The sequence below is a fragment of the Diuraphis noxia genome, unplaced genomic scaffold, assembly GCF_037042655.1.
Source record: "Diuraphis noxia isolate RWA-SAM2 unplaced genomic scaffold, SU_Dnox_SAM2 contig0003, whole genome shotgun sequence".
NCBI classification, from domain to species: domain Eukaryota; kingdom Metazoa; phylum Arthropoda; class Insecta; order Hemiptera; family Aphididae; genus Diuraphis; species Diuraphis noxia.
Genome location: NW_028301713.1, coordinates 48,135,838 through 48,152,524, shown reverse-complemented (window position 1 = coordinate 48,152,524; position 16,687 = coordinate 48,135,838). Strand labels below are relative to the sequence as shown.

The 16,687-nt window shown below is 35.7% G+C and overlaps 1 protein-coding gene across 2 annotated transcripts in view; it reads left to right on the top strand.

Annotated features, from left to right (window-relative positions):
• LOC107164809 (zinc finger protein basonuclin-2-like) overlaps nt 1–16,687 on the top strand; it is an 81,131-nt gene that overhangs the window by 11,879 nt on the left and 52,565 nt on the right. For both annotated transcript variants that reach the window (XM_015512768.2, XM_015512767.2), the window contains exon 3: nt 10,675–10,824. In XM_015512768.2, the coding sequence (XP_015368254.2) occupies nt 10,675–10,824 (150 nt within the window). The remainder of the gene's footprint in view (nt 1–10,674; nt 10,825–16,687) is intronic.

Genomic DNA, 16,687 nt, shown 5'->3' with positions numbered 1-16,687 from the left:
ATTTTCCAGCCATCGACGTAAATAATATGTGTAATATAGTATGTCGTGTTCAAAACGACGACGACGACGACGCAGCCGCCACCGTCTGGCAGGCCGAAGAATTAGTTTTTATATTGTAAAATAATAATATGTATAGAGAAAGACACGCACACGCACCCAACAACCGTGTAATTTCGCCACCTCCCACTAATCAAATCAATGCAATTTGAATGCACACGACCACGGTCCTCATATTATTATTGTACATTGAACATTCCGTATCTAGATGAACACAGTCCACTACCTAAATATGGTGTCTCTCTTTCTCCCGTAATCCGTTGAACTGCAGTTAAGGGGTAGTATACGAGTATGATATATATATATATATATATAACCGTATATGACTATTATATACACATATTATGTTTATATATAAACTTTGTAGGTCCTCTTCCTCTGCGTGTAAAACGGTTTGTTTTTATTTTTTTGATATACCTTAAAATTATAGTGCGCCGCAAACGACGTTGTATTTCTCGAGTATTAACCGCCGCACTGCACTCTGCTGCCGGACGATGACTGTGTATTGTGTGGATACTGCAAGCTACGATGTATATTATGTAAGATTTATATAGGTAACTAATATAATAAATACCAGCTTGGCATGTACCCATCATATAAAGCGACGACTGCGGCGGTGGTGAACATAATACCTATAATATAGATATAATATAATAGCTCTCTTTTTCACGGATCTCAAAAAAAAAAATAATAATAATAATAATAAAAATGAATCCAAAAAGCCTCCATTGTCTTTCGTATATAAGTATATAATAATAAAAATCCTACGACGAACGATTTAATTTCGTTTTTTTTTCTTAAATTATAGGCGCGCGTTACATTTTTATCTTCCAGTGAGCCTACCTACAATTTACTTCGTATTATATATGTACACAATACGCATATACAATCGTTTTCCTAAAAATAATATATCATATGAAAACGGCCGCCTTCCTTTAAACTGTAACCCTTTAGTACACTTAACATGATGATGACCGTTTAAAACAAAATAACATGTATTTATATATATAGAAGTATATATATTCATCTGTATATAGAGGTATATACGTCGTATACCTACACACAAAACCACAGCCCGACAGTCAACATCGCCGCCGCCGTTAGGTATTATATTATTATTATTATTAAATAATATATTATAGCCGCCGACGTCGAAACAGCGCCGTCGTGTTTACACGCGTCCTCGTGGAATACCCGCTGCGTTAACGCGGTGTTATCCTTTCTTTCCGCTAGTTTTTTATTTATCTATATATTATTATTATTTTGTCAAACAATATAGGTAGATGATTACAAAATGTCAACATAATGTGTGTGTGTGTGTGTGTGTGTATAACAGAATCTTGCAAATCCTATACCACTAATGCATAATAATAATAATAATAATATATTATATAGACATCATTGTCGTCGTTATTCCAACGCACATCTCATGATAGTTTTGAAGTCTTTGTTTTCACACTTATAAATTATATTGTACACGTTAAACGTATAGTCGATATTACGTGTATGGTACGTATGATGTATAATATATAATATTATTGTAGTATTGTACACATCATCGCGTGGAGGCCAAAAAATCGATGCGTACAAAACCGATGACAGATTATTATTATTTTTTTTTTTTTTTGACACAGAAATATTTTCAATTCGGTCACATGGTTGACCTTGCTATGATTTTATTTTTTCTGTCTTTTTGACACTCGTGAGTCGCAATCGTACCTGCAGCACCATTATATATGTACGAACAATTTTTTTCAATCGAAAATATCGTGACCAAGGTCGCGTTTTATTATTATTATTATTATTATTTTTTTTTTTACACGAAATGCGTTTGCCGGATGTCGAATTTCTTTTCGGACACATTTCCATAGCATCTACCTGAATGTATGTATAGTTAGGTATATAAACCTACCAAAGTATAAATGGATATAGGTGGTATAGACCCGTGCGTCATCCTCTACGGCAAACAAAAGAGCACAATATACAATATAATAATATTGTATTGATATTGTATAATACTATACTTCGTGCGAGTGTGCGTTTTCACGGCAATTACACTGTCAAACCGCTTCAGCAGTCCGGCGGACGCGACTGCTCAAGACTGCAAGACGTTTGTTGGAACGAACGCGCGTGCTGATATTTCTGTAATTAAACGGTTGTTATTATATCCTGCATGTGCGACCACTGCCTGCCGCTTGTTGTACGCCATATATTCAACAAATAATAAAATATATAGATATGCATACAACACGCTGGTGTATGTTTTTGTGTACGCGTGTGCACAGTGCTCACGTAGGGTCATACACGAATAGTTTAATTTACATAATATATGTGACTTGTGATTATACACAACATGTGTTGTAGCCTTGTAAGTAGGTATTAACATGTAATTTACGAGCGATGAATGTTAGTTATATAATATGATATGAAATAAATAAGTTTCAATAATTCTATATCGTCACTATAAATAACCGTACACAGCTGTGTCTAAAAAACTGATACCTACATTAGATATATAATATTACTACATATTATAGTTATGAATGCGAGGTCTTTAGAACGAATTTTTAGATTTTCACATATTATGTTTATTAGGTTTATTCAGCACAACGAAAGTGCAATAAATCTGTACTATTTGTGTAGCACAAAAAATTTTATATTTCATACTTGGATATTTAGATAAGCACAATCGTCTTTAAGTGGCCCTAACATTTTCAAAATTATGTGTGTAAACCGATGTACCTACTATACTAACTATGGTGACATTCGCAGTCATTCTCATTGCACTTTTAGCCTTTAGGTGTTTATATCCAACGCGGTATGGAGATTTCGAAATCATTTTATCATATTTTATCATTTTTTATTCTATCGTGAAAATCGTTGTATAGAATCATTGCGAATGCTTCAATATACGTTACTATAATTGTTACATCGTCCTCCTCCTGCAATAGATTTCCCTTCACGCGGATCATAATTTTGTATTTATGTTTAGTTGATTCATTTTTTTTGTTTTTCTCATCAAGATATTTGGTACTGACAGCAATGTGTACATAATACACATCTTGTATCATATATACAAGATCATCTTGCACTTTAATTCAACCGTCTTATATTGAACAAATATACACGCTGCAGACATTGATATATATATATATCATTTATATACAGTCATATTATTATTTTTGATGCTGCACGTGCATATAGAACCGTTTTCGCGCATTGTTTGATCGTCGGATTAACCCAGCGACGCCACACTGGCATGTATAATATTATATACATGTGGCGTGGCTCGGATTTAATGAAATCACGCGTGCGTTATGTTTTAACAAGTTTAATAATAATAATGTAGTCGTCGTCCAGCGGCACTGCACACGCGAACGATTTAATTAATAGAGTTCCCCCGCATTCAATTTTCAATATCCTATATGGCTATATATATATATACATTCAATGTGTATGCGTAATCCCAAACTTTCGGTTCAGCCCTACTTTTTTATATTATCATTATTATTATTTAGCGTTTAAACTCCCTCTTCCCGCGTACTGTATACACCGACCTGGATGCGAGAGGGGGACATGCTGTGCAAATGTCGTTGTCGACCGGCCAATTAGAATCAATGATGCTCCGACCCCGCACCGGGGTACAGCCTCCTTTTGTGTTAGTTTTGGAGTGAAAAAAGGGGTTAAAGTATACCGCCGTCGGGGCGTTATGATCTTTTTGTTCCCCCATACTTCGGGCTTCTCGTGCATTTTCCGATATTAGCATTTTGAAGAATTTTACGCATGGCTGACGCGTGTACACAAAAAAAAAAAAAAAAGTAAATAAATAAAAAAGACTCGGAACTGTACGCAGCTGCTGCTGGTGGTGGAAAGGGTGCACAATTTTTTATATCAACTAGCAATATAATATATACGTCGTGGTGCGTAAATATAAACGACGCCCCCTCTATTCTCGATCATTTATAACGCGTCCCACCTCTGTTCGTTATTTTTCTTCATTTTTTTGATAGCATAGTGTATTTCGTGTACCAGTATTATAAATATATAGGTATACAGCCTCACTGCAGAGAGAATTCGCAAAGTATCGATTTCGCGTGCGTATAATATAATATTATAATGTTGTACATTATATAGTACGAGAGGACGATGACGAGACGGCTCTCTTTTGAATAATAATAATAATTGAGACTTCGTTGCCGCCGTCGTCGTCACTATACACGCGGTGGAGTTCACCCCATCCGGACAAGAAGAAGGATACGAAGAAGAAGCTGCGGCGGTAGCTCGTTATAATAAATATTCATGAAGAGTAAAGTAAAACGATAGGGTTGAGATCCGTTAATTAGTTTCCTAGGTAACAGATCGTCCCCCTCCAAAAACAGCGGCGGTGGCTGTTTGCCCGTCATTTTTCGAATAAATATCTACTCTGTGCATGATGCGCGTGCCTCATTATAAATATACGAATGTAATAACAACATTCGGAACTGCATAATATAATAAACATTATAATCGCTTGTACCCAAAAAAATAAACGAAGCAGCGGACCTACACATAAGATATTGTGATTTTAAATGCTTTAATGATACTTAGAAAATATTATTTGTATCTGTAAAATAATAATTATTATTTTGTATAATATTATCATTTATTACTTATAGGATATAATAAAAATAAACATATATTATTTGTTTATTGCTATGTATTAAAATATATAAAGTGATTATTTTAGTGATTGTTTATAGAATATAATATACGTATATATTATTATTATTTTGTTACTGTCGCGTTTCCGAGGTAAGGTCTCTGCGTGTAGGGGGGAACCGGTTGTCACTGATCGACTGCACGCGGGCCGAGTAACGAGTATTGAAAATAATAATAATAATAATAATAGTAATAATAATCACACAAAGATATGACAAGACGACTTAAGTAGGAGCCTCCTCGGGGTATGGTTGACCTTAAAGAGCCGTGCGGAGTGTGCGCGGAGATATCGCAAGCCATTAGCAGCGGCGGCGGCAGCTCAGCGTTATACCTATACGTGCATATATTATTATTATATCATATTATCATACATATTAAAACGCACACACATATCATATATATTATAAAGATCTCAATAATAGATTAACGCAGCTCGCCAAGACAATATAATAATACATATTTTAACGACGATATTTAACATAATATTATAACTATGCACTTGCAGAGTACATTGCGTTATGTACTATAATAGAACTTGTATATTATGAGAGTGCAATGTGAGTATAAGCGCAATTTTATTCTGTTTTTCCTCGTTGAAAAGTCATTTCAGAAGACTCGTTTGTTGTAAGCCCCTAAAATAAGTTTAACCGATAATTTCGAAGATAGGTAACATTAATATTTATTATGTACATTCTACAACACCCGCACAGGCCAATCAGTTTTTGCCGCTATTATAGTATATTAATATAATTTTTGTACTCCTATATATATGTATATATTATATATATATATATATATAAAGTATACATTACAATACACCTAGTTTGTATTATGTGTGTTGTGTGATGCTGTAAAAGCTATATTAAAAGATTTAAATATGCATCTATTAACATTGCGCATGATGGTATCTTTTTATTTTATTACACGCGGAATAAGTCGTCACAGTTCTTATTATTATATTTGCTTACAGCTGTATAGTAATAATAATAATATTAATATTGTAATTGTGTACGCAATTGAATATTTTAATACACATATGTATTATATTAATATTATTAAGTATATTTATGTATGCATGTACCACCTGACACAAAAACATTGTTATGCAATACTTACATTATATACATCGTAATACCAATATAAATATGTAAACTACATTTATATGTAATATGTGTCCATAAGGTCATCCTCAAAATATAAAATAATGTATATTAAACTGCCTCTCCATTTCAAACGTATATTATGTACTTCGTATACCGATATAGGTATACGAATATATCGTCCTATATCGATAAATTAATCAATATTTAAAGGACTCGCAACGGTTAAACGGTTTTTAACTGTGTGTGTGTGTGTGTGTGTGTGTATATAAATTTATGATGTACCAATTATATATATTATATAATGTATGTTTGGGACAGCAGAAACCCTCCACGCACAATAATAACTACTTTCACGTTTCTTCTTTAAATTTAAAACCTTTCTGTGGAGCAGTTATAATCGCGCCCACTATAACCTCCGAAAACTATATATAATTACTTTGATTTCAAAACGGTTTCGTTCGGGTATATAATAATATTATTATATATAATATATTATAATGGAATTCGAGTAACCCCAACGGAGCGTACCGCGGCGCCGTTTGTCACTTCGAAAAAAGTTAATTAATATTGTTATTATTACTCCGGGTATCGCAGGTACAATTATTTAACAACGTTTGCGCGCCGTTTATTTCATTTTAGATGGTCGTTTAAGAAAGATCAGCTGTACGCATATGTGTGTTTTGACTTCGGGGCGTCAATAAATTATACCGTGGGACGAATGTGTTGAACGCGTACGACGGCGGTATCATATTATAATATAATATTAATATATACCTACTATTATAGGTGTATATAATGATAAAATGGTCCATACGAAAATATATGATAACTTTCAATTAAATCAAAAAAAAAAAAATAATACAATATGTAATAAAATACTATATTACGACGGAGTCGACGGGACTGCATCGTGTACTTTAGTCGCTCTCGTTTGTGGCGCGTTTCTATATCTATAGGTCGCCACAGATCGCCGAACGGATGTACAATAATAATTTGATGTATGTACACACACCAAATCGATTTACGCGCGCCAAAACGAACACTGCAGCAAAATAATAAATACATATTGTATTTTATACGTGCTATTGGAACGTTTATCAGTTTATTTCTTATGTATAGAGAGCCGATCGGTCATAAATCGGTGTATAGTGTATATACAGTGTATAATATATATAATGATAATAATAATGATATGGAGTGAGCTGCAGGGTCGTGACGGTGGCGGCGGCGTAGTTGTCGTTATTTTTCTCGCTCATTAATTCGGAACGGTTTTTTCCGGCCGCTGTCATACGTCAGACACGAAGTCTATGCTGCGACGAGGTTAGGGGGCGGGAAGAAGCTTTTAGCCAGATGAACTCTTACACACACACATTCAAACAATATATATATATATATATTAGTGCCCCTTTGGAGGCGCACACACACACCCAAACACACGGATGGATGACCTCGTCGATTATTATATTCAGCGTATGTGTGCTGTGCTATGTATATACACTTCGTCGTTGTATTATATTATGTATACGCGTGTGTGTACATTATTTTATATATCTAGTAGTAATAATAATAATAATAATAATAATATAATCGTATATAGATTTGAACGGGCGCGCGATCGCTGCCGTATATATGCCGCCATGTGGTCGTCGTCGTTGCCGCAAACTTTTATGGGTGTCGTAAAACCGCAATTTCTCCGGTCCCTAAGGATTATAAATAGACGAAAAACCATCGCTGCTCTCTCGCGGAAAACAGTGCTGCGGGCGAGCAGGGATTAGTAGGTGTGTGTATATATATATACACGTATACACGTACGCATAATATCAATGTGCCGCAGCCGTGTTTTCCGCTACGACGATAAATGATTTTCGATATTATAGAATGTAAAGATAGATAATATGTGTATAACATAATATTACATGTGTTTATGGGTATGTGTGTGTGTGTGTATGTGTGTGTGTGTGTATGTGTGTGTACGTGCGTTTTTTGAACGGTGGCCAAAACACCACGCGGCGTCGTCATCGGCTACGTTTTATTATTATTTTTATTTACAAAGGATATAACGACAGCGAATGAAATAATATATTATGCACTTTATTCGGCTGTAAAGTACCTATACCTTTAAACGTACTCGTATAATGTCGTACCATTATATATATATATGTGTGTGTGTGTGTGTGTGTGTGTGTACACACCGAAGGAGGTGTATATTACAGTAATATAGGTATAAGTTTTAATTTCTATTATATTAGCGTGCTGGCGTCTCGTCTTTGGTGTACGGAATTTTTCGGAAGTCACGCGATCCTCTGCCGTATAAACAATAATATTATTATACAATGCACACTCTCTCGTTTTGCTATATATCTTCACCCCCTCCCCGAGTTCCTAAATATATGTGTTTATATATATATATATATACATATATATAGGCTTGACATTTTAAAAACACGCTATTTCAAAAAAAAAATAAATAAAAAGAAACAAACGCTCTCAAAGACTTTTTTCTCCCTGCACCGCGTCATCGCGCGTATAGGTATAATATGTAATAATATAATATATATATATATTATATTCATTTATATAATTTGGTCTGTCGACCTCTGCCGACGACAACTAAAACATATAGTTATCATAAACGCGATGCCGCCGTATAGATACAATATTACACACACGCGTCGTGCTGTCTGCGCCATTACCAGCCAGCAGCAGTCAGCAAAAACAGCAATGGCGTAGACGGTATAATGTACAGCGATATTTTCTCTAAGTTTTTTGCGTGTCCGGCGGTGTATATAATATTATGTACTTTCCTCTTTATTTTTAGTTTTTTCTTCTTTTTATTGCTGTCATTATTTCGTTATTATCGTGCCGCTCTTGCAAGGTTGCCGCGAATTTGACCTTTGTGGCCCCTATCGGACACGCGACATTTTACGTATATGGTACTTAATATATATATATTATAGCGTATATTTTATTATTATATTATTAGCTACATATTATAATATATACACTTGCTTTGTGCGACCGTTTCGGCTCGTCTCTCGCCCTATTCTTTTGCCGCCACTATATACACCGGGTAAACTGCCATTGCCGCGTTGCCGTTGTTATTGTTGTACATGTACACAGCAAACACACACACACACGCATATATGTACATAGAAAAATTACTTGTTAATAGCACGTAAAAGCTCTATTAAACTAGCACGAGTTACCTAAATAAACGTGGTTTAGCTTAATTGTAGGTATATGTGTTGTGTGTATGTGTGTGAGAGAGAAATAATGTTACATAAAATTGTTATTGTTATTGTTCGACGTTATATCATAATATTGTGCGAGTAGTGAGTTAATAAGTATCAGTATAAAAATCACGCGGAAGTCTTATAGTTACTGCAGGTTAATTGCTGCAATTGTTTATTGATTACATTATTATGCATATTATATTAACGACTTGTGCACAACATTGTGAATTATTTAAAACAGCTTTTCGTTTATTGCTCAAGGATAGTATTACGAACGGCATTTAATGATGATACAATATAAAGGAATTATAACACGAACGGAGGGGGGAATGTGCTATAATATCATTATATACTGAGATCTGATAAGAAATGTAACCATCATAGGACTGTAAAATATGCTTAAGAATTAAAAAGCGTTCACAGAAGAAGAGATGAATTCGTATCGGAATGTTTTTTTAAAAAAAGCTGATTTTTATAAATAATTAATATTACTTTGGAAGACAGTGATACCTGCTACATTTTGTATACCTTGTAAAATTAATATCTGAAATAAATGTAATTTAAATCTTAAAACAACTGTTACGAGGATTGAGTTATTGAGATAAATAGACCACAGGAATGAGTGATGATTGTGAGTTCTTACTTGCAATGGGTTTGGAAGGTCCATTATACATTAAAAACAATGAACCAATTTTATATAAATGAAGTTTTAGTATTCTTGTTTACATGTGAAAAAGAATAGGCGATTTCGTTTTTCTGAATTAGTAAATTAACGATGTGTAAAAAAAATTATGACATAGGCATTATATGTTGTAGCCATTAATACCATTAATAATACGAGTACATAGTACTATTCGCCGTACTTATAATTATATGTATATTATTGTATATAATATATAGTTTCTCCTCAGATTTTTCTCCCAAGCGAGTGACTCTGTTAATAAGGAAAAAATAACTATAAAAGTGGCAGCGGTGATTATAATATTATATTATGAGATATGAATACCATATTATTGTCAATGATCTTGGCCGAGTTGATTGAATTCTATTTTATTACAACAAATTTATTACATATATTATATCTATATGATCAATAACACCTATTATAATATACACACACACACACACACACACCCATATATATAACGAATTAACGATCCATCGCGTGTCCTTCACGCGCTTTGCTAATTAACCGACGTTTGAATTTAGTCGTTTTAACAGCCGGAAACTTGTTAGTAAGCGATGTATTTATTATATAATATATTAATACAAGTACATATTTTCTATTTAATCGTATTATATCTAAACACAGTGACCGGTGTAGTGTCAGCGTTTAATATGTACCGTGCTTAAAAACACAACTATAATTACAGCTCGTAAATAGGTTTACCACCTGCAGCTTGCCCCGGTACGATGCATATATAATATAATAAGTACAAAAAATAATATTGTCACCTCGTGTGCGCCTTTATATAATTTCTATTTTCATAATATGAAAAAAAAAAGTAATAAACAATATTTAACTGTGTTTTTTTTTTATTTAACTATAAACTTATGTGTGGCGTTTTTTTTTTTGTTTCCAGTGGGCTTCAGTAGCGTCGTGGTTTCTGCGGCCTGATATGGCTGGAGCCAGCGTGCCGCCGATCGTGCCGCAACCACCTCCGATGCCCATCCGACCTTCTCGGACGTCTTCGGATCCCCCGCAAATGGCTATGCCACCAACCATATGTACCGTAAGTACACGTCTGTTCTTATTCTCTATATTATATTCTTACGAACGATCGATTCTCATCGAACATTATTTTATGACACACAATATGTACCGCAGACGTGACGCATATATATTATATACGATACGACTATCTGCGGAGGGCGTTTATATATATTATACGTTATACATAAAATATAGATATATATGATATATAATAATATACGATTTAAAACAATAACTCCTCGTTATGCCATGCGCATAATAGTATATATATGTACACGTACGGCGATATATTCGTCTCTGCACGACGGCGCACAAGATACGATAAAAATATACTTTATGGTATATAATATAATATATATAATATCGACATCGTCGTTTTCATAATATTATAATATACAACCCATCGCACGACCGACACGCCCGTTATACGAAATTAATTTCGTTATTATTATTCGCATAATGCAATAATATATATTATGCTTTTCCGTGCGAAAAAATCGTGTTGCGCGCCGCGTTTCGCACCGCTCGCTGCACCAGCGGACCGTCAATCGGTATACGATGATGATATACGTATAGGACACATCATGCGCCATCGTATTATATACTTATACCTTATACCTACGCATATCACGTACTCGTCCGGGTCGGAATACGATATTATAATATTATTAAACATAATGTGCATATATATGTATATACCAAGAATAACAATACATAAATAATTGCCATCGGTTTTCCTGTATAATACATGTAGGTACACGTCGCGTTTACATTATTGTACCTATGTATTATAGTTTCGGCTGGAGGAGCTTCTTATGAAATGTGGACCTATTAGAGTGGAACGCTCGTCTCGCCGCCGCGGTAATAGCGTGTAGTCGTCATCTTCGTAATAGTCGTATACTCGTCGTCGACGTGTCCCGCACCCCATCCCCTCTCGGAGGCTGCTCATCCATCAATCCCGACGTCGGATTTTGTGATTTGCATTTGAAGTGAAGATAGACTGATGTGTATATATGTATATTGTATATATATTATATTATGTATATACTACAATAATATATACGGTGTACGGTAAACGGCAATATACCCATCGATCTGCCGGCCGATATTGACAGCCTCCGCCGCGTGTTATCTGTCCGACGTTGGTTATAATATTATAATACACTCGTTCTATTTTACATAATTTCCATTTCGCCCTATATATATATAATTTATACAATAAATTTAGGTACTACTGACGCCGCGTATATATTGTGTTATTAATTTATTATACATCCGATTGTGAAATGTATTTCGTATATACCCTAAAATATAACAAATAATATTATAATACTATCACTATAGGTCGTGACGATGGTGTATAGAAAATTAGTATAAGGACATAATATAATACGTTAAAAACAATTCGACGGTGTTTCCGTAAATTCGCGCAAGACAATAAACGAAAAAAAAAATAAAACTAAATACACTTACAAACATCGTTTTCCTACACTATTATTATTATTATTATATTTACTATAAGTATATACATCGCACGCCCGTCTCCTACTGCATCAATATAGTGTTATAGCGTACTTGTACGCACACTTTTGCCATCGTATAAATGTATAGGTAATAATAATAATATAATACACAACAATGCGATAACGACCACTAGAAACGCACACACACTTTCACGGCGTATATATATTGTGTATATAATACCCTATTGACTGCGTAACATGTGTATGTGTCCCGCGTGTATATAGTGTCGTTTTCCCTTGTCGTACTTACACTTGTATATATATATATATTTACACTCGTTTTTAATGGGCCGTGACAGGCGTCGCGCCCGATCGGCTCGATCAATTTCAATTACACAGCGTCGCGACGTCGTCGTCATCGTGCCTAGCACCGCACAACGCCATGGGTTTTGTAATTTTCGAGGGAGTCGTGTGTGTGTGTGTGTGTACGCGAGTTGGGCGAGTGTGTTTGTTATTATTATTTTTGTGATGGGACACAACGATGGAATGGAAAAACGGTATCGAGTAGGTTTTTAATTGACGCGCGACAATATTATCGTTATATATAGGGATTAATGACATTCGACGCGGAAGCACTTGACATTTTTAACGTCTGCTGTAATGTACATATAGTGCATAATATCATCATACGATATTAAAATGTGACAGTCTTGAGTTTTGATGGGTACCGTATGTGTTCACTGGCTACGACATGATATATTTATACATTATACGTATTTTACCGTAGGTACATGTGCGTCCTTCGCGTCACCATCGCATTCGACGGCCTTGCGGTTATCCTACTTACTATACTTAGGACCTTATTGTCGTATGTAGCAATCATTATGCTCGCGTCTATCGTGTACGACAATCGTTCACCGTACGTACGTATAGTACCTAAATATTATATACCAATAATAATAACATTCGATTCACGAGCGTTGCGGTTATGATATTATTATTAGTATTTTTTTTTCGATTTACCTTCGGTGAGAGAGAATTGTTGGCGGAGCACGGTGGGTAGAAATTATATATATACGAAATTGACATTATGACATCGTATATATGTGTCTGAGTGGGTATGCCAATGACAGTAACAATTTTGAGTGGCCCGGACATTACATTATGATTAGAGGTACCGGTAGGCCTGTGGGCGTTTTTATTTTTTATTTTTTATTTCTATACTATAGCTCCGTGTTCAGACCGGTTGAACGACGTACGACGACGACGACGACAACGGCGACTATGATGACGACCAAAGCACTCGGTATGTGCACACGTATATTATTAGTATGTGTATATATACCTGCGCACGAGAGGACATCGATCGGCGAGTATAATGTGTAAGCGTGTGGTAGTGTATTATGTAGTAGTAGTAGTGCCATGTTATTATGGAGATGAGATGCACACACACAAACACACATAAAAGGTACGTGACTGTCATCTCGGGGCTGATTACAGGGTGTCTGTCACTGAGGCCGCCGTAGATTGCCTCTCGTATAACTGCCGGGCAATATATATATCTATATTATACTGCAGGTATTGGTATAGGTAGGTGCAGAAGGAGGAGAAAAAAAAGCGGTATATGTGTGTAGTAATAATAAAAATGATGAAACACCTGCAACCAATTTTGTATAAATAATGTAATATATTTCTTTGGCCCGCGGTCGCTCGGAGATCATTATCTCTAGGCGGCGGCCGCCGCCGCCACATCGACTCTTCTGTATCGCCGCCAAAATATGACGTTACACCCCCTTTTTTTTTCCTTTGTCTCCTCTTCTCATCGCTAAAACCGATGCCGTAGCGGCAACGATCATAACATCACAACTATACTCGCGCACGAGCGTTTATATAGACATATAATATTTTATTAAATAATCGATGAACATTTTTACGACCGTAACGACGAGAATGTTTTTATGCGATGTTAACTACGTGTAATATCACTACTATTAGTATTATTACTTCCACTGGTACTATACTACTACAACCCTTATACAGTTAAACGCTAAACAGATCCAATGTAAGAGAGAAATGAAAATCTAAATGTGTTGACCGTATAAATTTAAAGTTAGTTTTGCAATATTATACATCATAATAGTATATTATATATATTATATTATATTATTATTATATATTATTATTATATATTATATAGTCATATTGGTAAATATATATAATATACTTAATGTGCATTATAATAATTTATAATAATATATTAGTATTAGTAAGAGCAACTATGCCATAAACTCGTGACGCTATGTGTGCAATGGGTATGGAGACCCTTCTTCCGGCACAGAAACTGAAGGGATTATAATTTGCTTGTTGTCCCCCCTTGCTTACCCATACCCGCCACCACAAACAGCACCGTAATATTGCACTCGCGCTCGTGTACAACGGCACATGATGGCCACCACCACTTGTGTATGTGTGTGTATATACGTACCTATATGTGTGTGTTTGGTATATATGTATACATATTTAGGTACGTGTGCAAAAGGGTTCAGCATTAATTCCATCCGGTCCGCGTTGACAGGTCAATATCCCCCTGAAACCACCTCATGCACCGCCAATCTATCGCCTGCGATGCGTAGCCGTCCATCTTGCATCATTCCAGTTTATCCTGCTTCAGTTACTCTGCGCAGTCGTATCTCTCTTTCTCTCTCGCCAAGTTCCTCTCATTCTATTACCAAATCCCTCTCCCTTGTGCCGCACGTCATCAGTCCATATAATAATATACGCTCTTTCCGCGCGCGCTCACAACAATAACGGATAATATAGTAATAATAATAATACAAATTACAATATATAGGTTGACCGACCGGCCGGCATCAGCAGAGGGGGTTGACACCGCCCGCAACCCTTTACGTATATGGAAATTACATTTTGCGGTGCGCATACCATATATATATATATATATATATATATAATATATAATACGCGTGCTAGTGAACATGTTATAATGTACTGTATATATATATAGTTGAGCATTGTATGTATAGGGGCCTACACCGCAATCATAATATTATACATTACATCGTCGTGGAAATGCATGGCTATATTTTCAGAACAAATATATAACATTATATCGTATAATTTACGACTGTTCGCATAAGAGGTACGCTTTACTGTTTACAGGTGCCGATATAATATTATGTCGGTATGACGGTATATATTATATTGTAAATGATGAGACTGTGAAGTGAGTGAAGCTTTTTTGTACGTCGAAGACGCAGTGATGTACATGGTATTATAGTGACTGTGTAGAGTAAAAAAAAAATCAATGTAAAAATAAAATAGATTTCGGTCGATCTGCGTCATTGCCGCACGCTGCACGGTCACCACGTGATTGATTTGTGCGGTGTCCGCCACCCTACGTCCGGTTCTTGAACGCTTCGAGCGTATTGCATGTGCGTTGTATAATACACGCGATATATTATTAAATTAATCGTCGACTCGTATTTTCGAGTGAAAAAAACAAATCGAAACTAATTGGAAAAACAGCGAGCGCGTTTAGGTGCGCGCGCGGCTACGTATACAGTATAATATTCATAACATTATTATATACCGTTTATACACACACACACACACATATATATATATGTATATATATATGGGTTTTGAACGCGTCTACATTATACGAATCGGTCGTCGTAAGCCATGGAGACCGTAGAGACGGTCGTCTCACGACGAGTCCTTGACGCGATCACGACCAGAGGTACCAGTCAGCCGAGCGGGATACAGTGGTGAGCTCGCACGCGCGTGTGTGTGTGTGTGTGTACGGGCGCGCGTTCGTCTGGACATCGCCGCACGACAATAATATTATACGTGGAGAAATTATTATCGAGTACCTAAACCCGATGCTGGTCCAACAGAAAACCCACACATCGCATTTCTCAGGATTTCGGTTAACCATAATGTAACGACAGCGGGAACAATTCAAATTATATGCTAATCATCGCACTCATTATCCGTATAACAATCGCTACTCGAAATCCCCCAAAATAGATAAGTTCCCCCTTTCCAAAAAAAAAAAAACAATTTGTAGTTGTAGTTTTGAATAAATTACATCGGTTCGCCGTGATGTGTATATATATTTATATGCAGTCGACTTTAGGTAGGCGCACTGTACCTATATTATACGATTTTCACTGTGAATGCCAATCAACGAACGGCGCGACCCTCCCACCCACCCTCACCACCGACATTACCCACGCTTTTACGATTTTTTTCATAATATCATTGCGTATAAATCCGACAGCATAAATGTACGCCGTAGCCACTTGAACTCTCCACTGGCGGACGTCATTGTTGTTATTATTTTCATTTTATTTATTTATTTTTTAATTAATGCGGTACACAACCGCGATTCGCTTACCT